Source organism: Cladosporium halotolerans (assembly GCF_011745625.1).
Source record: "Cladosporium halotolerans strain TM138-S3 chromosome Unknown Sca8, whole genome shotgun sequence".
Lineage (NCBI taxonomy): Eukaryota > Fungi > Ascomycota > Dothideomycetes > Cladosporiales > Cladosporiaceae > Cladosporium > Cladosporium halotolerans.
The window spans coordinates 460,912-486,167 of record NW_027191459.1 but is presented as its reverse complement, the minus strand read 5'-3'; the positions used below and the strand labels follow the sequence as shown (position 1 = coordinate 486,167).

Below are 25,256 nucleotides of genomic sequence, written 5' to 3'. Positions count from 1 at the left end.
TGCCACGCTGCCTCGCTGCCTCGCCGCCCACGCTTGCCCCTACCCGAGCAAGTCCAGCGTGCCACCCAATCCACCCTGCGCTGCTCATCGCTCGCTCCCCTTGTGCCCCAGCCCTGGCCCTGCCCGCATCTGGTCGCACTGCTAGCACATGCTAAGGCAGAGCGAGTGAGAAAAGCCCCTACACACGCACGCCTGACTCCGGCCAGCGCTCGCCTCGCCTTGCCGTGTCTTGCCTTGCGTGAGGAGCTCCAATTGCAGCCATCACAATTCACTCCAGCTCCACCAAGCCAGGGCCAACCTCCAAAACTCTCCCGCCCAATCGCGCCCCCCTCGCCATCGCCCACCTCGCGTGCTTCCCACGTGGCCCGACAACGCCACCATCCTCCTGCCGCATCGCAAAGCCTGGAAGCGAGCCGCGTGCTCGACACACACCCGCATGCGCCATGCATTCCGCTACCTACCGCGCAGCACGTACGCAAGTACACGGGGATGACAGCATGGACATGTACATAGCTGCACATCCGCCACCAGCTTCACAAAGGCCGCCTCCGCTGCGATCAGCAAAGCGCGGGCCTGTGCTCCACCACGCTGGCCGCCGCCGGCCTCGCGTGCATCCACAGTAGCATGTATCTCGCATGCCCGCATGCAGCGACGTCCTCACGCGGCTTCACGTGCAGCTTGCCCGTGGGTCGCGGGTCCCGCCGATCGGACTCCAGCGCGGGCATCAATCCGCGTGCGAGCGTCGGCAGTGCGATCGCGGCGAGACGTGTGCTCGTCACGGTAGGCGTGAGCAGAAGTGCTTTGTGCTGTTGTGAGACCTTGCCTATAGCAGTTTGACGCCATTGGCAATAGCCCTCTTTATTGAAGGCAGCATGCGGCGATACGCGAAACGGTGAAAGCTTGCCCGCCCGCCGAACCCTCAGGACCTCCATTGTCTGTCCGTCCGCTTGCTTGCTTGCCTGCTTGCCCGCCTGCTGCAAGGCTTGCCAGACCACGTGTGGGACATGCATGCAGCTACCGTATGTGTGCAGCTGCTTGCAGGGGTGGCATGAAAGAACGAAAGGAAAAAATTCGGTCTGTGTGCCCCCAGCTCCCAAAATCACACAGCAGAACACACGGCAGTAGCACCTCATCCCGCGGAATAATAGCTCAACAGAAAAAAAAAACAGCAAGTGTAGCTTCCCTCATGCTTCTCGAACGAAGCCTCAGCAATCCAGCCAGAACGCCTCCGAGCTTAATTGTCGAGGAATATAGCTAGGGCACAGCCAGAGTACCTAGGTAGGTATCCATAGCTACAATAGCTCCGCATCCGTACCGCGTTTTAGCAAATTGCTGTTATTCAGCCGCAGGAAAACAACCAGCCCTGGCACGCCTGACTACTTTCCCGCCAACTCGTGAGGATACAGCGGGCAAAGCCCTATTGTTACTATCCTTTGGTCGGGAACACGCTCCAACTAGCCCGCCAGCTGAGATCCCAACGCGCTATCTTATTCTCAGCCAGCTAATCCGCATTCGCCGATACGCACATCCATACGTATCTCGGCTGCTCAGTTCACCGGGAATAATGCTAGCTTCTGAGATTCCTATATAGTCAGGCTGCAAGCTATATACCCTACCTATCCTTGCTAGTCACACGTCCCGCCAAAGCGCGCTTGTCTCAGACTAAATAGATCGCATACAGCACAAGCACACAAGGCCAAAGGCTCTACGTCGGCCGACTGACTCGCGCGAACATCGATCAAGATCGTTGCTCGGAGGGAAAAAACCGTGACGGCGGAGCCCCGATCCTCGTCCGGAACGCGACGTCGAAGTCCGAAGCGAAGCAGACCAGCTGACGAGAGCGACAGTAGTGACATCTGCTCGGCAGCCCTTCGGAGAGTGCAAGCGAAGAAAAAAAAAATGAGACAAACGCGCCTGCTCGGGCGAGCGAGATCTCATTCCAGCTCTCTTGCCCGGAACCTTCATTACCACGGTCTGAGCACTTGGGGCGGCTCACCGAGCCGAGGCCGTGTCTCTCTATCTGCGCGCTCGCGTCGATTTCAAATGTAGCAGCCGACTTCCATGTGAGGCATGAAGCGCCTGTTCGAGGATACCGCCGACTGCTGTGTGGTACGGACGAGGGTGTACAGGGTTGACTTTGATAGGACTGCGCGGTGGCTCCGCACAGCTTGTGGCCGGGGGAGATTCGATGCGATGAGGTACCTAGTTTGAAACTGCTGCTGTACATCACGGCGTGAGATGGAAAGGTAAGATGTGACGGGGTACAGTATGGTATCTCCAAGAGCAACAACAACAAGAGGGGAGGGGAAAAATGAAAAATGAAAAACAGAGCAAGTGAACACCAATCTCTCAGCCCCAGTCCCAACACCTCTCCCTTCGTCTCCTAACAAGAAAAAAAATCATCCCCATCAACCCATCCCACACGCTCACGACACCCTTTTTCCTCCATCCCCTCAGACCAATCCTAAAATCCTCACCACCTCCCCCACCCCACCCCGTCCCAACCCCCCCTCTCCCCCACCGGCGCCGGCACCGCCACCGGCGTCCCCACAACCCCGGCACTCCCACTCCCACCCCCACCCCAGCTCCCAAACCACCACCCCTCACCCACCACCTCCCCCCACCACCAACGCCCCAAAACCCACCAAACAACCGCGCCCCCCAACCCCACCCCGCCCAAAACCCTCAGCGCAGCCCACCCCTGCCTGCGCACGCCCTGCGCCAGAGACAGAACGCCCAGGGGGTCGATGACGGCGATCTCTCCGCCGAGCTTGCCGCGGCCTGGACGCTCCCGCTGGTGGTGGGCGACGAGGGCCTTTTCGTTTTCGGCCTCGGCTTCGGCTTCGGCTTCGAAGGCGTGGGGTTCGAGAGGCCATTCTGGCGCGGCGGCGGGGTGGTGGTAGCGCTTGCGGTCGTTGGCGAGGCTGCGCTGCAGGTCTTGGGCCCATTTTGCGAGGCGGAGTTGGCGGAAGGAGGTTGGTTCGGAGGGGTTGCGGGAGTGGTTGGCGAGGGCGTTGGTTGAGGGGGTGAGGTTTGGGGGGTTGTTGGTTGAGGAGAAGGCGGAAGAGGATGAAGGGGACGGGGAGCGGGGGGCGCGGGCGTTGCTGTGGTAGGGGACGAGGACCTTGCTTGGGTCGGAGAGGAGGGAGCCGGTGTCGGTTGTTAGGTGTGGGCTGCTGTTTTGCGAGAGGGTTGGGTGGAAGGTGGGAGATTGCAGGAGGGTTTGCTTGGGGAGGCTGATGTGGTTGCCAAGGTGGGTGCGGCGCCAGAAGAGGAATTTTCGAGCGGAGGAGTGGCGCATGCGGGAGATGTTGGAGGGGCTGAGGAAGCGGTCGAGGAAGTGGCCCAGGTCGCTTGGGGCCAGGGGCTGCAGGTAGTCAGAGGCCATCAGGAGGCTGGCGTCCATGTTTTCAGAATCGTCGGTCAGAGCGGAGGAGACTGTGAATGGTTCGAGATGGGAGTTGTCTGTGGTCTTCTCAAGCACAGGTAACCCCTCTGCCCCTACGCTGAGATCAACCATCGAGTACCATTCCGCATTGATTTCGTTCAAGGTGCTCTGAACTGCCTTGCGATGCTTCTCCAGATCCTGAGCTTCATGCTCGTCTGCGCGCGCGATTAATGGTACAAGGTTTGCTCGACGTGCTAATTCCTTGACAAAAGCCTGCTCTGATTTGGACATAGGCTCGCAGCTTGGATCGAAGAGGTAAAGGACAACGTCCACGTACGTTCCGCCTTCGCCGCTGAACAGGTTCAGCAGCTGGTTGTCGCTCATGTTTTCGATACGAGAATTCATCATCTGCAAGGATTCGATCTCTTGCAGTATGCGATCGATTGAACCTTCGTTGTTGATGCCCGGAGTGTCGACAAAGCAAAGGTTGCGCTCGAGTATGCCTTCTCCAAAACTCTTCCTGCGCCATAAGCCGCGGCTGCTCTCCATGTCAGACCACCATAGAGGGTATGGCCTCGAGGAGGCATGGATCTCGATGAGGTCTCTGGTTGCCTCATAGGTTGTGTTCCTGGCCGTGGCGATGGATTGATCTGGTGTGTTCTGAGGCGTAGAGTCGACGTGAACAATATCCTCGCAACTGCGGAGAATGCTCTTGATGAGGCTGGTCTTGCCAGTACCGCTTCTTCCAACGACCATGACTTTGAGCCGTCCCATACTCCTGCCACGAGTCGTGAATGGTCTCCGCGCCGGCATGGCAATACTGGGCATGACCAACTGCGGCTCCCGTGCTTGACCGAGATCGAGCTCCGACACTTGATCGTCATCGTCGCCGCTCGAGGACTGTATTGCCTGGCTGTTCGTTTCTGACGCCACACTGGCCTCCTCATCACTCAGTCTAAACGATTGCACCGACTCGGAGCGAGGCGTACCGGGCAGACCTGATTCGGGATTTGGGCTAAGACCGAGAGGTGTGAGAGGCCGATTGAGGTTAAGTGACGAGTTTGATGTTCGCCGGAGATGTGAGCGAAATGGAGAATTGGAAGAACGGAGAGACACTGGTGATGCTGCTGACGATCCGGCGGTCGATGGCAGCTCGGAGGAGACTTGACGTCGAGTGGTATTTACAAGCCTCGGGTGCGGCGGATAGCTCACTTTGCGCTTCCTGCCAGCAGTAGGGCTTGTATGTTGGGGCGAGTGGGTTGTGCTCTGCTCTGCGCTATCGCCCCTTGGCCATGTACTTTCCGAGCACAGGCTTTCACTAATCGCATCTTCAAGACTCTGCACACCGAATGTGCTATCATGCATCGAACTCGAGGATGCCGATGGTGGACGTGCCGCCTCCCCGGTCTGCTGGGTTTCCTGCGGCATCTTGCGGCCTCTTGATTGCGCGCTCTTCTCCAAGTCACGCTCGCTTCTCAGAAAGAAGGTCGTTGGCCCGGAATGACCTGGGTTCGATGTAGGAGGTGGATTGACAGCCGGTCTCTTCGATTTGAGGGTCCGGCCGTCGTGTGGAGTGTACGTGCTCATGGTAGGACTTGCACGTGGGTGGTTGCGGCGAACAGCGTTATCGCAGGCAGAAGTGGTCACATTGAGAAGGTGGGAAAGTTCGAGGTGGACGTGGTGATGAGCAGGAAGTTGAAGTTGCGTGGTCTGACGACAAGGCTACCGGCGGTAGGATATGCAGGGCCGCACCGCAGTGTATGGCGGCAACAGCAGCATGCGAGCGCTGGCGGTGGGATGTTGACGTTGATGCCAGCCCAAGCGATGGCCCCTCCTTCCGTTCGTGGGGAATGTGGAGAGGGCGGATTGCCGCGATCCTTATCGGACGCCGCCTATCGTTCGGTGGGCAAATCTCTACCCTGACTCGGGAAATAGATACACTGAATAGGGGAGAAAGATATCAACCACGAGAAGGCGTGTTCGTTGTAACAGCACCTCTCAGGCCAGACATGCTTACCTGGAAGGATGCGGAGGAGGTTCGAGGTGACGGATACGTACTGTCTCGTGACCCAATCAGCCGGCGCCGGTTATAGTACATGCGCCACCAGGCCGCGATGCAGACTGAGCCCAAGAGGTCGCCGAGATGATATGAGTGGCTCTCGAAATACGCCCTTATCACTGTCAAAGCCGCAGGTTCACTATTCAACGTGTCGCGCTGGCAGAGGCTCGTTGTCGTCTTTCTGCTGATGCTTGATCCCCTGCCGAGGCTGCGACAGCTCGCCTGAATCCCTGCCCTGCCCACAGTCTGAGGAAGGTTTGCCGCCAACTTTCTCTCGTGATGCCGACGTTCGGCAGCATGCACGCACATCCCATCACCGAACGAGAACATGCAACGGTAGGCCCAACCCGAGTATGCTCCGCCTCCTCCCTTCACGCATACTCCGGGCGGCACACCAGCCTCCACGACCAGACTGGGGCAAGACCTTGAACCTCCCTCGATCCAATTTCCCAGCTCGTCCGACCGCGACCCAGCTAGACTCGTACCGCACGCGATGCGCCGATGACCTGTACCAATGGCAGCGCGATGCGCGAGGGAACGACGGCGAGGCAAAGGCGGAGGATACGTTCGTCCTCCATGACGGTCCTCCCTACGCCAATGGCGCCGTCCACGCCGGCCACGCTCTGAACAAGATCCTGAAGGACATCATCGTGCGCTCCGAGCTGGGCAGCGGCAAGCGCGTCCAGTACCAGCCTGGATGGGACTGTCATGGCTTGCCGATTGAGCTCAAGGCTCTGCAGCAGAACCAGGCAGCTCAGGGCAAAGAAGCGGGCGAAGCGGCTGCTGCTGGCATGTCTCCGCTCAAGATCAGGCGCAAAGCGAGCCAGCTCGCCAGTCGCACTATTGAAGATCAGAAGAAAGAGTTTCGCAGCTGGGGCGTGATGGGCGAATGGGACACTCCTTACAAGACCATGGACCGTGACTTTGAGATCAGGCAGTTGGGCGTGTTCAGGGAGATGGTCAAGCAGGGTAAGCATGGGTTGCACTATAGTAGATGCACAGATAGAGCAGGTATTGATTGGTATGATAGGTCTCATTTTCCGCGATCACCGCCCCGTTCATTGGTCTCCTTCGTCTCGAACTGCGCTCGCTGAGGCTGAGTTGGAATACGATGACCAGCACAAGTGTACAGCTGCTTTTGTGAAGATGCCGTTTGTGAGTCTGCCGCGGGCTTTGGAGAGGCGCAAGGGTGTTTTCGGCGACTATATGAACGCTCTGATCTGGACCACCACGCCATGGACTCTGCCTGCGAATAAGGCCATCGCCTTCAACCGTGACATCGAATACGCTGTCATCAAAATCTACCAGCCGGATACTCCGCGCAGCGAGCAGTCCGACCAGTACCTCATCGCCAAGGACAGAGTCGAGCATGTACTCTCATTCCTTCCCGAAGGCACGACCGTCGACTACGTTGTCGACAGTATTTCTGGTTCCGAGCTCGACGACGACCGAAGGCCATCATGCCTCAACGTGTTTCAAAAACAACAATCTCGTTTCGTCTCCGCCGACTTCGTCACAGCCACATCTGGAACGGGTCTGGTCCATATGGCGCCAGGTCACGGCATGGAGGACTACCAGGTCTGCCAGAAATACGGCATTGGGCCGGCTTTCGCCCCTGTCGACGACGAAGGTCGCTTCACAGCCGAAGCATTTCCGGAGCAATCATCGTCCACAGGAGAAGAGGCTGGCGAAGCTCCTCGATCACTGACTGGACTTTTTGCCGAGAAGGAGGGAGCGCGTAAGGTCCTTGAATTGCTTCAAGATCCTGACGTGATACACTCCGACTTCGGCCTCCTGCTCGTCGCGCACAGTTTCTCACACAAGAACCCCATCGATTGGCGAACAAAACAACCTGTCATCACACGTGCGACGGCACAGTGGTTCGCGGACGTTTCCTTGATCAAAGATCGCGCACTCACCGCTATCGAAGACGTCAAGTTCGTCCCGGAGAGCGGACGAAACCGTCTGAAAGCGTTCATTGAGGGACGCAGCCAGTGGTGCATTTCTCGCCAGCGAGCTTGGGGCGTGCCTATTCCTGCTCTGTATCACGTCGAGACAGGCGAAGCATGCATCACCGATGAGAGCATCAACCACATCATCTCGGTAATCCAAGAGCGTGGATCCGATTCCTGGTTTTCGGATGCCAGAGACGATCCGTCTTGGCTCCATCCGAGCTTAGAGCCCGGCAAGTGGGTTCGAGGAAAAGACACGATGGACGTCTGGTTCGACTCAGGCACTACATGGACATCACTCGCCCCTCGAGATAACAAACCTCTCGCAGACGTATACGTCGAAGGTTCCGACCAGCACCGCGGCTGGTTCCAGAGCTCCCTCCTCACCGCAATCGCCACTCAAGACCCCAACAGCAAACCCCGAGCCCCCTACGGCACCCTCCTGACCCACGGCTTCATCCTCGACGGCGACGGCCGCAAAATGAGCAAATCCATCGGCAACACCATCTCACCCGCCGAAATCGTCTCCGGCTCTCTCCTCCAGCAACCCGCCAAAAAGGCCGGCAAAAACGGCAAAGTCCCCGTCGCGGAACCCGTAAAGAGCACCAAAAAGAAACAACAAGACAGCCTCGGTCCCGACCTCCTCCGCCTCTGGGTCGCGTCCTCAGACTACACAAAGGACGTCCCCATCTCCCAGCAAGGCCTGCTCGGCATCCAGCAATCCCTGCAGAAACTCCGCGTCACGCTCAAATTCCTCTGCGGCGTGCTGCAGGACTTCGACCCCTCCACATCCCCCCAAACCACCTCAACTCGCACCCCCTTCGCAACAACCCTCATCACGCACCACCTCTCCCGCAAATCCGCCGCCATCGCGGCCTCCTACGCCGCCTACCGCTTCCACGAGGGCGTGCGCGAGCTCAACGCCTTCGTCGCCGCCGACCTGAGCGCCTTCTACTTCGAGATCGCCAAGGACCTGCTGTACACCGGCACGGGGGCGCAGCGCGCGCAGGTCCAGGGCGTGCTGTTCGCGGTGCTGCGCGAGATGCTGCATTGGCTCGCGCCCGTGACGCCGCACCTGGTGCAGGAGATGGTGGAGTTCTTGCCGGGAAGATTGAAGGGGGAGTGTGAGCCGTTTAGGAGGAAGTGGGAGGGGCCGTTCATTGCGCCGAATGGGGGAGAGGGGAGGGATGTGGAGTTTGCGGCTGGGGCGTTTGAGCAGCTGAGCCGCGCTGTGAAGCTGGCGCAGGAGGAGGCGAGGTCGAGGGGGAAGTTGGGGAGTGGGCTTGCGTGTCGGGTTGTTGTGATGGCGAAGAGGGATGGGGCGGAGGGGTTGAGGAGGTTGACGGAGGAGTTTGGGGAGTTTGAGGGGGAGCTGGCGTCGTTGTTGGTTGTTAGCGAGGCGCAGCTTGAGTGGACTGATGGGGTGTCGGAGGTTGTTTCGGTTGCTGAGGGCGAGGAGTGGAGGTTTGAAGCGCCACTGGAGGTTCACGAGGTGGATGGACAGGAGGAGGTTGTGGCGAAGGTGGCGGTTCTGCCGCCGCGAATGAGCAAGTGTGTGCGCTGCTGGCAGTATACTGCTGAGGATGCGGAGACACCTTGCGGGAGGTGTCAGAAGGCTTTAGCTGAGAAGGGAGTTGAGGTTTGAGAGAGTTGGACGAAGAGTTATCCAATTGTACTGTAAATTGTAGCATATATGTAAAACATCAACGCTCTGTTCATATCATCATGTCATTTGCAAGCACTAGCTATTTCAACACCTCCTCCACCCACGCTGGCACCTTCGGCCTCCTCTCCCACTCCGCTTCCCACCTACCCTCCCAACCCTCCGTCCCAGCCGGCAGCGCAAAAACCGCCGAAACGAAACTCCTCGTCTCGCCCGCCTTCAAATCCCCATAAAGCGTCGGCAACAATGTCCTAGGCTCCACAAGGTTACTATTCGCATCAACCTGACAAACGCCCCCCTTCCTCTCCCCATCCCTCAACTCCAGCACGCCCACCGCCCCCGCCTTCGAAACAACAACCGCCTCCCTTCCCTCCGCCCTCGTCCCCTCCCCATCCTTAATAAAATTCCCCAACATCCTCCCATCCCTCTCCCTCGTCCCCTTAACCGCGAAACCCCCCTCAGCACTCATCAGCTCCCGTCCCGTCACAACCCTATGCACCCGCAAATGCCAGTTCGGCGCCTCGTCCGTCGGCGGCAGCAACCACGTCTGCACCTCGACGTCCGGCCACGGCCGCATAAAAGAGTAGAGGACAGGCTGGCCGTCGCGGTCAATGATCTGCGCGTCGAGCACCTCGCGGCGCATCTTCCAGATCTCGCCGCCGTCGTCGCTGAGCGCGAGCGCGGATTCGGGCGCGAACTGCTCGAGCGTGTAGCCGCCGGTGGGCACGGAGTAGGCGAAGGCGGCGCTGTAGGCGAAGTGGCCGTATTTGGCTTGCGTTGCTGCGGAGGGTTAGGTGGGTGGGGTTTTGTTTAGGGGTGGTGGGAGGGAGAGACGGACCTTTGAGCGGATAGTGGCATTTCTGGCCTGAGGAGAGCAGGAAGGTGTGGCCGCCCTTGTGCACCATGATGTGCAGGGGGTGCTTGAGGGCTTTGACGAACGGTATGGGACTCGGGGTTTGTGTGAATGGGTGGGCTTCCTCCGCGCTGCTCCAGAACGGGTGAGAAGCGGGCTGCGCGAGAGCGGCGAACGCCAGCATGCACCAGTATGGCGAGCCGGGGGAGTTGTAGGGTTCGGCGAGGTAGTAATTGGGGTACGTGTAGCCGATGTTGAGCATGCCGTTGGGCTGGAAGATGTGCGGGTGCTGCGTCCACCACCGCAGGTTGCGGAGGAGTAGGCCTTTGGCCATGCCCCATGTAAGGGGCGCAGGCGGGTCGACGTCCGCGAAGGCCATGGCGCTCCAGAAGCCGATGGTCGCGAAGCGGTAGGTCATGCTGCGGCCAAAGGGGATGGAGTGACCGTCTGGGTCTTGGTAGTGGACGAAGTCTAGGGCGAAGACTCGGGCGCGGTGCCGGTATTCTTCGGCGCGTTTGGGATCGGTGTCGTTCGCAAGTTTGGCATAGAGGAGCTGTAGGAATTGGATCGCGAACGAGCCACTGTAGTAGTCCATCTGTGTGTACCCTGCGGGCCCATCATTAGACCAGCCGCCGCCACGATAGAACGTATCCAGATGGTCCATGTCAGCGAAGATCCGCTCCTGCGAGTAGGCGGCTCCATTGGCCTTCAGACCCAGGTTAGCAAACACGCGGAACCAAAGCCAGTTGGTGTTCGGCATCTCCTTGTCGTTCATCGATCCGATCCAAGCGGCAACATTCGCCTTCTCGCGGTCACTCAGCGGATCCCAAAAGTCCTTCCCAGCAACGGCAAGGGTGAATCCAATCGGGCAGGACTCGACCATCCGCTGATCCAGATCCTCCATGTTGCCCCAGAACTCCGGTCCATCAGGGTCAGTGCCAGACGCCAGGCCCTTGACGAACAGCTGCGTCTTGCCGTACTCCGAGCCGCCCGCGAGCAACGACGCCAGGCCCCAGAGTGGACGCGCGAAGCCTTCGATCTGTGCTGCTGTCTCGTCGACTGTGATCAATTGTCAGACGCCTATCACCAAACAAAGCCACAACACATGTTCCAACTCACATCGAGTCCCCGTCCCACCAACTCTCACCATAGCACACTGCGGCGAGAAACCCGCCTCGAGCGGATCGAGCAGCGCCGCGCAAGCATCGACGACATCCTGGCGGTCCTTGAGCGGATTCTGCGCGAAAGCGTGAGGAGGGAAAGGCTGGTTTGCCGCCGCAACCTTGCCCGTGGAAGCCATGTCGCTATATCAGTCGCCGTAGTAGTCCAGAAATGATCCTACGACAAGCGGAGGAAAACGAAGAACAGTGTCACTGATTGACAGAGGAACCTACTACTCTTACATGAAGAACAACACACGCACGCCGCGAACCTTGGCTGCACCTCTCTTCGCGCGTCGGCAAACCATCGCAGGCCACGAGACGCTGTGTCGGCTATTGACGCCGGCGGGCAAGGGCGAGCTGGAGGTGGAGGTGGAGTTGAAGCTCGAAGCTCCTCCGGGTAAATTGGGGACGAGACGGAGGAATTGCACCGAGGTGGAAGGCAGGTCAGCAAGCGCCGGAGGCCAGAGTTGTGAGATCAAGCTGCAAGTAAGTTATTCATGTACTGCCATTCAATGGTATGCCTAGCAATGAGGAGACGCAAGTAGCAACACATGCTGCAAACCAATGCCTTCAAGAATCCAACATCGCCATCGCGCGCTTCTCACAATCAACCTAATCAGCGTCAACAGCACGAACCCGAACAGTCTTTCAAGAAAGAAAAACACAAAATCCCCCAAGCACTCAGAAGCGAACGGTCTCCTTGCGGCCAACAGATAGACAGACAGACATGCTACAGCTACAGCTAGACGCTCCAACTCGGAAACTAGTGAACAGGTAAAAATACACATATGAGCACACGAGCCGTTCCCCCGACCGGACCGGACATTCCAAAGGCGAGAGGAAAAGATAAGAATGAAACAAGCAAGGATCGCTAGCGTAAAAAAGAACAGATGCCACGCGCGCAAATCCCCCCATTTTTCCCCCTTCCGATGAAAAACTCAAAGAAAAGCAGGCGCTCGCTGGTTGCCGGTTCTTTTGGTGTGTAGCCTCCCCTTCGTAATGTCCATGATGGACTGAGGAAGTCCTGGAAGCGACGTGCGTGGAAAGATGAAAACCTGTAACACACGGGCGTTTCTGCTTTTGCTCCCCTCGTTCGTCCCAGTCATGTCGTTTCTCCGGCGCCAGCCCCTTGCATTCCAAAAGTCATTGGGCCGTGAAGAAGGACGTCTAGCCGTTATTGTACATTCGAAGAATCAAGGATGCGGTGTCGTCCAGCGGCCGGGGTTGGAATGAGTCCAGTGGTCGCGACGTGACCGGATGCTCATTTTTCATCCGGCTCTTCTTTGGAAGATCTAAGAGGCCTGAGCACCGCCACGGGCGCCCCTGGCAGCGCCGCCGCGACCACCCCTCTGGCCGAAGCCACCACGGCCACCGTCGTTGCGGAAGTTACCGCGGCCACGGCTGCCGCCCTGCTGGAAGTTGCCACGGCCGGCAAACTGCTGCTGGCCGTTGTTGGAGCGGTTGGTGCGGCGCTCCTCGATCCAGAACTTCTCGTCTCCGATCTGGAAGGGGCTGTTGGCGACGGCGTTCTTGTAGCCCTCGGGGGTCTTGAAGTCGACGAAAGCACAGCTCTGTATTTTTGTTAGTAAATGTGTTCCACGCGTGTCTGGACCTTCAACATACCTTCGCACGGTAAATGTCAAAGTAATTGACCTCGCCGAACTGAGCAAGCTTCTCCTTCATCTCAGGGCCCTTGATGTTCTCCTGCACGTTCTTGATGTAGCCGCGCGGGTGCGAGGGCTCCTGCTGCTGGCCGTTGACCTGGCGGGACTGCTGCCTGTTGTGGCTGCCGCTGACGGCGGTCCACTCGTCTCCAGAGTTGGTGGCGGGGGAAGCCTCACGCTGAGCTGCAGGTGCGGGCGCAGCGGCGGAAGAGGTCTGGGCGGTAGCAGCTGCGGGAGCCGACTTCGCGGCAGCAGCAGGCTTCTGCGCGGGGGCAGCGGCCGGAGTAGCGGAGGGAGCAGCGGGCATGGCGACGCTCTTGTTGGCGGAGGCGGCAAGGCTGGCCCAGGTCTTGGGGATGGGGGCCTTGGGGGCGGCGGGCGCGGCGGCAGGCTTGGTGACCTTGGGAGGCTGCTCGGAGACAGGAGTGGGCTCGGGGTCGCGGGGCTTCTCTTGTTCAATGGCAGGCTGGGCAGCAGCGGGCTCCTCAGCCTCAACTTCCTGCTCCTTCTTCTCCTCGGCTCCGTTGACGGCCGGCGCAGCCTCCTCCTTGGGCTCCTCGGCCGGCTGCTCCTTCAGGACCTTCTCCTCGAGCTCCTTGTCCATAGTCTGCGCGGACTCCTCAACGGCGGCCTTGTCGGTAGAGCTGCTCAGAGTCTTAGGCTCAGTATCCTCAGCGGTAGGAGGCGGCTCCTGGAACCCGCTCTCGGCAGCCGGGGTCTGCTGAATCTCCTCCTCGGCCTTGACAGTCTCAGCCGGAACGGTCTCCTCCTCCTCCTCGATCATGTAGCGGAAAATATCGTTCAATACGAAGTATCCATTAGTCTGCTGGGCGAGAACGAAGGTCTGAGTGAACTTGCGGTGCGGCTGGGAACGGTTGGAGATCTCGCCGATGACCTGGATGACGATGTTGACGTCGGAGGCCTGGGAGTCGACGTTGGTGATGCGGACTTTGCAGTCCTGGAAGTCGAGCTCCTTTATCCTGTCGTTAATCGCCTGGAGGTGGAGTCAGACGGCGTGTTTGATGTGGACAGTCTTGCGGCGTTCCTTACCCTCTGGCCAACGCAGACCTGGACCTTGTCGGTCTCGTTTCCGGACACGAACTGGGAGCGCTTGTTGTAGTACAGCTGAGCTCAAGTCAGCCAATGTATCCAAGCAGAGCACAATCTCCATGCATCTTACGTAGAGCTTCTCAGGTGTGCGGCTAAGAGTGGTGTAGTACTGCTCGACGAAGTACCATCCCACCTCATCCTTAGGGATCTCAGGCTGGCTGGGCGCGGTGGAGGCAGGTGTGGTAGAGGCGGGCGGTGCCTGGGTGTAGGCTTGCTGGGCGTAGGCTTGCTGCTGGTCGAAGTTGTGCTGCGGCGCATAGGTGCCGTTCACAGGGATGGATGAGACTTCGGCAGCCATGTTTGCGAGGGAGCAGTCGAGTAGTGGTACAGTGAAGAAAGCAGAGGCTCCGCGATGGATATTCGAGTTTTTGTGGTGACTGCGCGATGGTCAGTGTGCGCTCGAGTGTTTCGAGGTGGTCTGGATGACAAACGGACGAAGGAAGTGTGAATTGCGGTGATGGATGCGCTAGCGCGATGAGGCAAAATGCAGGTAGTGAAGAAGGGAGCACGAGGCAGCGGTGCGGTGATGGAGGGAGGGCTGATGGAGCTGAGTTGTGCAGTGGGCAGGTGGTATTGGACGACACGTGAGGAGGTCGAGGACCTTGCGTGTCTGTGCGGCTTCAATGGTGGAAAAGCTTAGCGCACGACCACAAATGTGCCTTTCCGGCTAGAGGAAGTTCGGCGGCCGGGACGGGAAGCAGCAGGCAGCTCGTTTCTTCCCCAGGTAGGGTCTCGGTTCTGACCTCACTCTGTACGTTCGGAAAGTTGGTTGATCGACAATGAGGCGATGCCTCTACTATCTCCACTAAGTTTCGCGTGCTAACAAGGCGCTACGCTACATACCTCAAAATTTACGACCAGTAACAGTAATTGCTTAACCGATATTAAGGCGATGCCTCTATAAGCTACCACTACCATCTTCCGCGCGCCCACGAGGCCATATGCCTCACAAAGCAACGAGTCGCAATAGGCGAACGTCTTCCACTGCTGTTCGTATCGTCTCATAAAGCTACCCATAAGCACTAAGAAAATGGCATCACTCAAGAAACCAGATGGCCAGACACTCATCAATTTAGAATGCGATTTCAATACAGCCAATAAAATCAGGGTATCTGTCTTTCTGTACGTGCGTGGCGTGCCAAAACATCCCCAAAAACCCAACCAAACCAATGCAAGTCAAATCGAGCCGATCCTCATGCAATCCCATTCCAAAAGTAGCGCCTCCCAATCGCCAGCCGGCAACAAAAAATCCCAAGTCTTGTTCTATAGAGTAAACCCGCCAGGCCCTAATCTGCCAACCGAAAACTCCTCCTCACCATCCCCCAAAACAGGGCACGCGTCATCAACAACCCGAATGAAAATCAAATCAAAACATCCCCTCCTCCCCCTCCCCCTCCCCCTCCCCCTCCCCCTCCAACAACTCAAACTCGCCCTCCTCCGCCCTCCTCACCCCCTTTCCCTTCCTCCCCTTCCTCCGACTAGACCCGATCCGAATCTCATTATTCGCCGGATTGATCATGATCCGACTCTGCACGCCCTCGTCCTCGCGCGCCCTCGGCCCGCCGTCCTCGAGCAACGGGTTCCCTCCGACCCCACCGTCCTCCTCCTCCTCGTCCGACAAGCTCGCCTCGCTGACGCCGGAGCGGTCGTTGAGCTTTGTCGCGGCGGGCAGCGGCCCGCCGAAGAGCCAGGGCGCGTCGGCGAAGCCGTGGCCGCGGGCCTGGAAGTCCGGGTCCGGGTCCGCGTAGCCGAGCATGGAGACGCGGCGGTCGATGTAGAGCGGGCAGTAGGGCGGGTTGGTCTCGTAGAGGGCTTTGTCGGAGTCGGGGGCGGGGGGGGCGTGGGTGGAGTGCGTGGTGGTCGTGGCGGCGGCGGCGCCGCCGCCGCCGCGGAGGCCCCAGAAGCCGTGGGGGCCTTGGCGGGCGCAGGGGTTTGCTCTGCTGCTGCTGGAGGACTGCGAGGTGGGGCCGGTGGTGGTGGTGGTGATGGGCGGGAGGCCGAATTCGCGGCGGCCTTTGGACTCGGCCTTGAGGCCGGAGAAAGTGGTTTCGCCTCGCTGGCGGGTGACGCGCTGGATCGGGTACAGGTGGACTTTGCCGCCGCAGGCGACGGCGATGGCGATGCCGGTGCGGCTTCGGAGCCAGCGCACGGAGCGGGCGGGGATGTTGTTGGGCAGGTCTTTGTGCTTGATCTTATTGTCGTCTGCGTGCCAGACGTCGGCGGCTCCGATGCGCGCGGCGCTGTATCCCTGGCTCAGGCCCCGGGCGATGGCTCGTCCTCCGGCTGCTGCACCGGCGTTCGTCGCTTCTCTGAACCCTGCGAAAGTCTTGGGAATACCGAAAGTACTCCTGCTATCGTTGCCTGTGTTTGAGCGCATGGCGTTGACTTGAGTGCTCATAGTCTGCCAGCCGGATTTGATGCCTCCTAGAAATCCGTTGCTACTCGGCGGAGACATGCCAGCTGACATACTGACGGTAGCATCAGCTTTGTCGGTAGTAGGAGCCGTTATGGTGCTCTTTCTACGTCGTTTCGGTCGTTCCTGAGGTCGAGAAGATACTTCGTGGAGATGAACAGTACCATGTGCAGTCAACATCGCAACGAAGTTGCCATCACGCGCCCAAGCGGCGTCGAGCACGACAGCATGGCTGTTCCTCACGATGTGCTGAATCCTCGTGACGTGCGGACCGACCACACTATCGCCATCTTCGACGTCACGTTGCCTGTACGAACCGTGAGCGGCGTGCCGGAGGTCCCAGATGTGTGAGACTTCGCCCTTGCGGCTCGTGGTGAGCAGGCGCAGTCCGTCCGTGGACAGGGAGAGATAGTTGCAGCCATCTTCCAGCGCGAACGAAGCGAGCGGAGGGGGGATGTGCTTGGCGTGGTTCTCCTCTGCGTCGATGAGGCGCTCCAAATCGATAATGGCCACCACAGCAGGTTCCTTTGCCACTCTTTTCGTATCCTCACCAGGAGCATTAGTAGGCGGGAATGCCTCCTCGCCATTCTCCGCTCGCTGAGAGGGCCGCGAAGGTGGTGAAGGCTGAGTGAACTCTCTCCACCCTGCCATGCCCATCTCTATGCCCCTGCGTGATGCCTTCAAAATCTCTTGAGCAGCCTGTCTAGAGAACTTTGCGAGCACGCCTTCGGAGTTGAGGCCCACGATATCGCAAGTCACAGCAGGCTGCGGAGGCGCAAGGTGTCCACCGACGCCAGGAGGCTGCTGGTAGCCTTCGGACAGCGCCAGCGTACCCTGCACGGAAATCTTGGAAGAAGAGCTCGGTGGCACCAACGCCAGCCATCTACCGCTGAGACTGAGTAAGGGTGAGGTCTGCGGCTCAGGTGCTTCGCTCCCGGACACATGCTCGGTGGATCCGTTCGGTTTCGCCTGGACATCGAAACGCGACTGCAGACTCGTCCAGTACTTGCCAATGCAGTGGAAAGCAGGGGAAGTGGGAGTAGACTGGCGTCCTTGCGCGAAGACGAAGATCTCTCCGCTCTTGCCAGACGATATGGTGAGGAACTTGCCTTGGGCATCGAGGCGCAAGTCCCCAACAGGTTCAGGCACGGTGGCGAACTGCCCAAGCTTAGCCTCTGGCAGAGCTACCGGGAGGCTCTTGTACAGTGTACAAAGGTGTTGCTGCGTCTGTAGGGAGAAGACTTCGACCGTCGTCTGGTAGTGCTTGGTGGTGTCTTCGCCGTCCAAGATTTGCGACTCGGTATTTGAGGATGGGTCGCGAGCCTGGCTTACCATGGGACCGTGGACGATGAGCGCTACCAAAGGTCGCGGGGCAACCGTGTCGACGTCCGCGCTACTCCACGGCAGGATCTTCGCGCCCACGACTCCGCCTCTTAGTCCTTCGAGCCTGCCCACGATCTCCATCTTGTCTGCTAGCACGCGGTAGACTTCGAGGCCGCCTTCCCAGCCGACGATCAGCGCGTCTTTGGCCTTCGTGGCTGACATGGCGTCCCCGGCGTTACTGAAGGAATCGAAGCAGCAGCAGTAGTGTTCTGAGCCAGCCTGCTTGCCCCCTTTCTCCGACTTCGCGGCGCCACGACCAAAGTCCAGGCCAGGGACGGCGAAATAGTGGTTTTGCGCCATGTGCGGCGGGTTGACGGGCTCGACGAAGCTCTTGCGCGGCATGGGCGATGGGGGCTGGGTGGATGAGTCTCCGCGTCGAGCTTCAGCGACCGACGTTGGTCTTGAGAGGCTGCTGTCGTCTTTGTAGTCCGCATTCCGAGACTGTGTAGGTCTCTTCACTGATTGCTCGGACACGGGAGGAGTTTGCGCGGTAGCAAGCGCCGCATTGCGAGATCGCGGAGACGAGACAGCCGGTGCCGGCGGAGGCTTAGGCGAAGGAGGTCTCTCTTCATGCTGCGCTTCATCCAACGTAGGTTCAAACTCCCCATAATCCTCGATCAAGAGCTCGGGCCTGAGCGCTTCCGGCTCCGGCTCCAGCTCCAGCTCCGTGGGCGGCTGCGGCGGCGTCTCCACCCACGCCGCCACCGCCTGCTCGTCCTCGTCCCTCAGCGCGACCGCTTCCGCCTCGGGCTCCGAGTTGGGTGGCGTAGGCTCAGCGCTTAGGCGCACGCTGCCGAAGTGGTCGGTCGGCGGGCTGGGCGTGACGGACTTGGGGTAGGGCGTGTCGTCGGAGGTGTCATCCCACGGTTTCGGCTGGCGGCCATTCTTCTTGTTCTTCTTTTTCTTCTTGCCCGAGGTCGCGGTGGCGGTCGCGGTGCTGGGGTGCAGGCCCTGGTTGGTGGGCGGGGTGGTGCCCGGGGTCGAGTCGAGGTCGGGGATGAGGGCGTCGTTGGCTGAGGGCATTCAGCCGGGTGGGGAGCTGCGGGCTTTGGGAGTGTTGACGCCTGCGGTGGAGTCTGCTATCGCCGGCGTGGTTGTTCGAAAGAAGAGGGAGCGAGTGCGTGCTGCTTGCCTGGCAGGTGAGTCAAGCGACGGGATGCTGAGGGGCAGCTGGAAGAGGAGCGGCGTGTCTGAGTCCGGCGGCTTCGTGACAAAGCCGAGTGAAGGCGTCGGCTGACTGGACGCGACGGGGGCGTGGTATGGGGCTGAGCAAAGCAGACAATGGTGCGAGGACGCGTCGTAGGTGATGTTCTCAGGTTTGGATGTGGTGCGGTGAGCGAGGAGCAGACGCCGACCCGCGGTGTCTACGACCAGGGCAGTGATGCTGTTGGTGGTGGGGGCGGCGTGGGCGTGGGTGATTGCGGGGCAGCCTCCACACCGCGCTCGAGCTGGGCGACGCGGGAGGTGCTGTGCTGTGGGCTGGAGGGGAGGCTGGCGATAAGGAGCGGTGTTGTCGGTATGGGTGTTGCTGCTGGTATGGACAATGTGGACGACTCGACGGCGCAGTGGGCGTGACGAGTGGTGTGTTGCAGAGCAAGAGACGGAGGGGTGGGCGGGCGCATCATCGGCATCATCATCACGGTCGTCAACAAGCGGGAAGCCAACAGGCACCGCGCAGGGCTCGCCGCAAAGCGGAGACGCAGCTAGCTCGGGCCCTGCGTCTTGCGTCAGGCAGGGCGACCTTGTCTCAGCTCGCAGTCATCCGAAGCCATCGCGCTCTGCTGCCGCCCCCAATGCTCCGTGGCGGAAGCCTGCTCGACCGCCGGCGTGCCATGAGCGGTGACCGATCGGGTCACTCGACGACTACGCAGCGCTCGTCGCTCACAATGCTTCGCACCACCCGAGACTCGAGCGGCATCTTCGGCTGCCGCGGCCGTCACCGTGAGACCGCCAGGCGCGCCCGCATGTCATACAAGCCACGTGAACTGCGTCATGTGCGCCATGTGACGAGCGTGGTCATCGGTCGCCAGCATGCTCGCCTTCGGCCCGCGAGCAGGGACTCGTGGAGCACTGGGTCTGCAAGCACTATAGGGCCCGGCACGTGTGTGGAAGCATAACGAATTTTGTATTCACTACCGAGCGGTGCATACGCTGCGCTGCATCTGCCCTTGCTAATAAAAACGCCGATTACGTGCACAAACCGGAGACAGATCGTTTCCCAGAACTCATGCCCCCTCATCCGCTTTTAGACATCGTCAAGAAACTGGATATGCGCTGAATTTACCTCCTTCCCGGAGGCCTGTAGGCGCCGCCGGAAGCGCCCTCGCCGCGGGCACCCGGCGGCTTATAGCCACCAGAGCTGGCGGCAGGGCTGCCGGTCCTCTCACCCTCGGCCGGCCTCCTGGGCTGCCAGCGGTCGGTGGGCTTCGCCTCGGCGGACTCACCACCAGCGGCCTTGCCGCGCAGGTGGGGAGGGACGTAGCCGGTCTTCTTGGGCAGAGCGGCCTCGTCGGTCTTGACACGCTCGTCCGCCGGCGGGGCGGCGGGGGGCGCGGTCTCGGCGGCCTGCGTGAGCTGGCCGGCGGCACGCATGGCCTCGCGCTCGCGCCAGGTCGGCTTCTCGCCAGTCTTGCTCTGCAGGTTGAGCCTGGGGGGGCCGCCGGCCTCGGCGGTCTTCTCCGTGGGGCGCTCGAAGCTCCTGGGTGCAGGGGCGGCGCCGCCCTGCTTGCGCTCTTGACGCCTGCGCTCGGCTTCATCCTCGCGCTCTTGCTGCTTCCTGGCAGCCTCCATGCGCTCCTCGCGCCTCTTCTCAGCCTCTGCCTTGGCCTCGGCGTCCTTGATCTTCTTCTCCTCGGCTGCACGGGCAGCCTCCTCCTCTTCCCTCGCACGACGCTCCTCCTCTTCGGCGGCGCGGCGGGCCTCCTCCTCAGCGCGGCGCTTCTCAGCCTCGCGCTGCTGGCGGACGTCAATCCTGCGCTGCTCCATCTTCTGCTGCAGCTCGCGCTCGGCGCCCTTGCGGCGCTTCTCGAAGTCGGCGTGGCGCTGCTCAGTGATGGTCTTGCGGAAGCCCTCGTACGGGCCTACGAGCCTGCTCAGACGGTGCTTGAGGGCAACGTCCTCCTTGTGCTTCTCTTGCGCAGCCCTGACCGTCTCGTTCTTGGCCGCCTCCCAAGCAGCGTAGTCCTGCTTGCGCTGCTCCTCGTAGTCTCCAGCAAGGTGCTTGATCTCCTCCTTGCGGTAAGCACGCTCAAGGTGGTCGAGACGCTTGGAAGTGGTGCGGACCTTGTCGCCGAGCTCGTTCTTCTCGCGCTCGAGGGCCTGGAGCTTGAGCAGGCGGATGCGGCCGGTGTCGAGATCGTCAATGTCGATGCCAGTGAGGTCAACGCCCTTGACGCCCTGCTTGAGCTCCTTCAGCTGCTTCTCAGCCTCCTCGCGCTGCACCTTCTTGCGCTCCGCTTGAATGCGGCGCTCCTCGCGCTCCTTGGTCTCCTGAGCAAGGCGCTGGCTCTCGGCGGACTGGAGCTCCTGCTGGCGAGCCTTGCGCTTGTTCTCCTCGTCCCTCTGGCGGGCGGCCTGAGCGTTGGCAAAAGCATCCTTCTTCTTTTGGATGGTCTCGCGGCGGCTGAGAAGCTCCTCGCGCTCCTTCGCGAAGCCGGCCTCGGCACGCTTGAGGGCAGCAAGCTTGGCCTTCTGGCGGTCCTCGTTGAGAGTCGGGTCAACGTACTGCGCGGTGATGTAGAGAGCCTTGGAAAGGCGCGTGAGCTGCGAGCGAACAATCTCGGCAGGAGTGCTCTGCAGGCGCTTGACGGTTCCGTCAGGTGCCTCTGCAGAACCAGCAGCAGAGCTGGGGTGCATGGCCTTGGCAGAGGAGAAGACATCAGAGTCAAAGGTAAGAACGCCGGTGGAGTGGTCGACGCGGATAGACAGATCACCCTTCTTGCAACCGTTCATGATGAACTTCTCAACGGTGGCGGCGCTGACCTGGAAGGGGTCAGGGAACTTGGCAAGCTCCAGGACGTCCTCAAGCTTGACGTCGGTGTAGACCTGGGACAGCTGCTGGAACAGGCGAGTGAGGATGACCTGCTGGAGAGGCAGGACGTACTTCCTCATCTCCTCGTCAGCACCAATCTGAGCCAAGATAGGAGAGACCTTGGAGCAAATGGACTTGGGGTGGAAGTCCGTCTCGAGGATGTTGTAAAGGTTGCGAATCTCCGGGCGAGCGCGCTGAAGGATATCCTTGTTAAGCATATCCTTGAACAGGATCGCACGGGTCGGCGGGGAGTTCATGGCGAGAAGGTTGGTGAGACGGGCGTTCTTGTTGCTGCGGGCAGTGTCCACATCCATCATGGCACCGCGAGAGCGAGAAGTGCTGATGACCGGGATGGCAAGAGCGGACAGCAGAACGAAAGAAGCGGCCTTGGAAAGGTCTGCGTCAGAGATGTTCGTGGGGTTGTCCTTCTTGGGAGCGCCGCCGGCAACAGCGCGGGAGGAGCCAGCGAGAAGGTTGTAGTATCTGCTGTAAGCAGCAGCGTGGAACAAGTAGTTCTCAGACACCAAGAAAATGCGAGTAAGCTTCTCGAAGTAGTTGGCCATCATGACGTTCTTCGGGGCGCGCTTGGAAAGGCTGAGAAGAGTGTGAATGTCCTCAACACTCTTGAAGGCCTCCTGCCACAGCTCGAGCTCGACGGCAACGTTGAGCTGCAAGAAACGGGTGTCGAGGTGGCGCTGGAGAGTCTCGGGCTCGCTGAGGTTGATAGCGTGGACCTGCTGGGAGTACTTGGCAGCGTTCTGCAGGTGGTTGCGAAGGAGCTCACAAAGACGCCTGAACTCGGTCTTACGGGTGTACTTCTTGCAGAAGTCGAAGGCCTGGTGGGCAGTGGTCTGGTACATGACCTCAAGACGGGCGTTGTTCTTGAAAATGTCCAGGACGGTGCGGTAGGTCTCCCACAGGAACTTCAACCAGGGAGTGACGATCGCGCGGTCGGTCCTGTCGCGCGACTGCTCACCAGAGACGGTGGAGAGAAGGATAGACTCCGGGGTCTCCATAGCCTCGAGATCACCGACATTGTCAAGCTGGGTGTCGGTGGACGGCGCGCCGGAAACCTCGTCGGCCTTGGCCTGCGCCTCCTTGACCTTGCCCTCGGCGAGGTCGATGAACTTGCGGAAGACCAGCTCGATGGTGGCGACGTTGGTGTTCTGGCTGGTGTTCTTGTAGTTGTAGAGACCATCCTTGGCTTGCTTGCCCTTCTTGAGGTCGACGCAGAGCTCGACGAAAAGCAGCATCACCGGCTCGAGGGCCGCGATGGTGCTGTTGCGCGTCCTCTTAGAGGTGACATGCTCGTGGAGGATAGACAGAGCGGCCTGCTGCTGGCCGACGCCAATCAGCTCCTGAGCCCTCTTGAGCACATTCTCCGGGCGGGTGTGCGGCGGCGGAGGCATGGTGGGCGACCTCCTCTGGTGTTGACAGGCGGAGAGGATTTATCCGAGATGCGCACGACGTGGTCAGGTCGTGGCAGATGTCGCGTAGGTGCGTGGGCGGAGTGGTGGTGGTGGTGAGACGGCGTCACTCGCGTTGCCTAACAATTCAAATTTGGCTGTGCGTCGTCCAGAGAGAAGTCTGGGGTGCCTTACGCCAGCCTCAGGCATCAGTAGCGCGGCCCCCTGTCTATCTCCTATAACACGGGCATTACTCTGGCAAAACATTAGATATTCTAGTGAACATAGAGCATGAGTCAGAGCGACTGTTGTGCCAAAGTCAACAATGCATGCCAAATGAGCGTCACTGTGCATAACCGCGGGCCAGACCCAAGGCCCTCTCAGTATTGTGCCTCCAGCAGGAGTCGGTGAGCTGAGCAGGAAGAGAGACGCGAGCGAAGGTGCGGGCGCTACGGGCGCTAGCGAGCTTTAAGCCGACACCATCTCTCGTTCCCTGCGGAACTGGCGTTGCAGGGGATCTCCATACACCAACCATCCGTCGCCTCTCGTTGCTTGTAACACCACCGCACACGACCAGCAGTGAGACACCTCGTTCGCCGCGCACCCAGCACCGCACGCACGAGCTGCTGCTCTCCACAGTCGCGTGCTCGTCGCCCTCCCGCCGGGTCCATCCCCTCCGCCGTCTCAAACGCGCCCCTCCCCCCGACCGCGGGCAAGGAGTGCGCCTCGCGACCACACGCACGCAGCTCGACGCCGTCGCCGCACCCTGTGCTGACCCGCGCGCTACGCAAAGGCATGTTGCACGAACCAGACTTGACATGACGTCCCATCCTTGATCTTGCAGGAGCTGACCAGTGTCTGTTGCGCCAGCAGAGCCCGTACATTCTCTTGCATTGTCGCAACGCATATCGCGCAGGCAGCTCGTCAGCCGACACACCGCGACTTGGCCGCTTCACACCACACCTCTCTTTATCTGACCGAACCCGATTCCTTTCGCCTCTCACCTACCTCGTCTCTCGCTATACCCTTTCCGACCCAACCGCAGCCATGTCCAGCCCCTACGAGATTCGCAGCAACGACAATGGCAAGAGCAAGAAGCAGTCCATGGCTGAGCTGAAGCTTAGGAGGCTTACAGAGCTCAACCAGCGTCTGCAGGAGGACCTGAACCGCAGAAGGATACCCGTGTCGGAGGCTGCTCTCGAGTAAGATCTCCCAATGCTGCCCAATGGCTTTCGCGAAGCGGCCAGTCCGGCTCCATCAATACCAAGCTCAATGCTAACCCACCACAGCCTCATTGCATTCACAGACAAGGAGCCCAAGGATTTCATGGTTCCGAGCAGATGGGGAACCGTAAGTGATGACCTAAAACTCTGGCACGTGACTCCCGCTGACACTCGACCCCCAGATCGACAAGCGCGAGGACCCCTACGCACCTCAGCAACAAAGCGGCTGCTGCACTGTGATGTAGGACAATCGCGGCACAGACGACAAACGATAAAATGACGGGAAATACACCAGCAGTGGCGAAGCGCGCACACGGCATCCACTGACTGCAAGCCAGCAAGGCTGGCCCGCAAGCGGCAACAGCATTGGTGTCGGGGCGTTCCACTCGCGTGGTCGTGCCGGCTTTTTTTATAGCTTGCTTCTCTTCTAACAGCGGTCGCGTGTCCGACCATGGCGGACTCGGTGGGCCAATTCTGCGCGGTGAAGGGGGAGCTTGGTGCAAGCGTTCGGACTTCTCCCCTACCACATTGAGCAACAAATTCTTCTCCTTCTTTTTCTTTGTCTTGGAGAACCCCCCAAAATCTTCTTCTTCCTTTCCTCAATCTCGCTTTCGGCGCCGGCAACCCAATCAACAAAAAACAAAGACACAGATCCAAGCAAAAAAAGGCCCTGCCCAGGTAATACGGAGCGCTTTTTGGCCGAATATGTACAGTGCGGTTCTGGGAGGGCGACTGGCGACGGGGTGGGCAGAATGGCCGGGGTCTGTACCGATACAATTCATGTTTTTTCCATTCGACCTGCACGAGTTCCATGTGATTTTGGTTAGTGCGTGCATGTGTGAGTGCAACGAAGTTTCGCGCTTTGAGCTGGTTCCTGCCGGTCTCGCTTTTGGGTGTTGTCTTTGAGAGGTGATATTAGCAGGAGATGGAAGCATTGGCTCATATTGAC

At 59.8% G+C, this 25,256-nt stretch overlaps 7 protein-coding genes across 7 annotated transcripts; 2 read left to right on the top strand and 5 right to left on the bottom strand.

Annotated features, from left to right (window-relative positions):
• Window positions 1-2,473: 2,473 nt before the first annotated feature.
• Window positions 2,474-4,975, bottom strand: WHR41_03303 (uncharacterized protein; the record flags this gene model as incomplete). The annotated part of the gene is made up of 1 exon (XM_069371909.1): window positions 2,474-4,975. One exon carries the CDS (start codon window positions 4,973-4,975, stop codon window positions 2,474-2,476), a length of 2,502 nt encoding a protein of 833 aa, XP_069231079.1.
• Window positions 4,976-5,691: 716 nt separating this feature from the next.
• WHR41_03302 (uncharacterized protein) lies at window positions 5,692-9,044 on the top strand (the record flags this gene model as incomplete). Its single annotated transcript, XM_069371908.1, has 2 exons — window positions 5,692-6,416; window positions 6,478-9,044. The coding sequence occupies exons 1-2, from the start codon at window positions 5,801-5,803 to the stop codon at window positions 9,042-9,044; spliced, it is 3,183 nt and encodes a 1,060-aa protein (XP_069231078.1). The 5' UTR covers window positions 5,692-5,800.
• A 100-nt stretch (window positions 9,045-9,144) lies between these two features.
• Window positions 9,145-11,419, bottom strand: WHR41_03301 (uncharacterized protein; the record flags this gene model as incomplete). Its single annotated transcript, XM_069371907.1, has 3 exons — window positions 11,035-11,419; window positions 9,901-10,974; window positions 9,145-9,842 (listed from the first exon to the last, which is right to left on the bottom strand). Exons 1-3 carry the CDS (start codon window positions 11,213-11,215, stop codon window positions 9,145-9,147), a joined length of 1,953 nt encoding a protein of 650 aa, XP_069231077.1. The 5' UTR covers window positions 11,216-11,419.
• Window positions 11,420-12,370: 951 nt separating this feature from the next.
• On the bottom strand, window positions 12,371-14,435 carry WHR41_03300 (uncharacterized protein; the record flags this gene model as incomplete). The annotated part of the gene is made up of 5 exons (XM_069371906.1): window positions 14,284-14,435; window positions 13,923-14,229; window positions 13,793-13,867; window positions 12,702-13,736; window positions 12,371-12,649 (listed from the first exon to the last, which is right to left on the bottom strand). Exons 2-5 carry the CDS (start codon window positions 14,148-14,150, stop codon window positions 12,371-12,373), a joined length of 1,617 nt encoding a protein of 538 aa, XP_069231076.1. The 5' UTR covers window positions 14,151-14,229; window positions 14,284-14,435.
• A 783-nt stretch (window positions 14,436-15,218) lies between these two features.
• WHR41_03299 (uncharacterized protein) lies at window positions 15,219-18,671 on the bottom strand (the record flags this gene model as incomplete). Its single annotated transcript, XM_069371905.1, has 1 exon — window positions 15,219-18,671. The coding sequence occupies one exon, from the start codon at window positions 18,669-18,671 to the stop codon at window positions 15,219-15,221; it is 3,453 nt and encodes a 1,150-aa protein (XP_069231100.1).
• A 1,257-nt stretch (window positions 18,672-19,928) lies between these two features.
• Window positions 19,929-23,087, bottom strand: tif32 (Eukaryotic translation initiation factor 3 subunit A; the record flags this gene model as incomplete). Its single annotated transcript, XM_069371904.1, has 1 exon — window positions 19,929-23,087. The coding sequence occupies one exon, from the start codon at window positions 23,085-23,087 to the stop codon at window positions 19,929-19,931; it is 3,159 nt and encodes a 1,052-aa protein (XP_069231099.1).
• A 1,044-nt stretch (window positions 23,088-24,131) lies between these two features.
• Window positions 24,132-24,552, top strand: WHR41_03297 (uncharacterized protein; the record flags this gene model as incomplete). The annotated part of the gene is made up of 3 exons (XM_069371903.1): window positions 24,132-24,286; window positions 24,374-24,434; window positions 24,490-24,552. The coding sequence occupies 3 exons, from the start codon at window positions 24,132-24,134 to the stop codon at window positions 24,550-24,552; spliced, it is 279 nt and encodes a 92-aa protein (XP_069230998.1).
• Window positions 24,553-25,256: the final 704 nt, after the last annotated feature.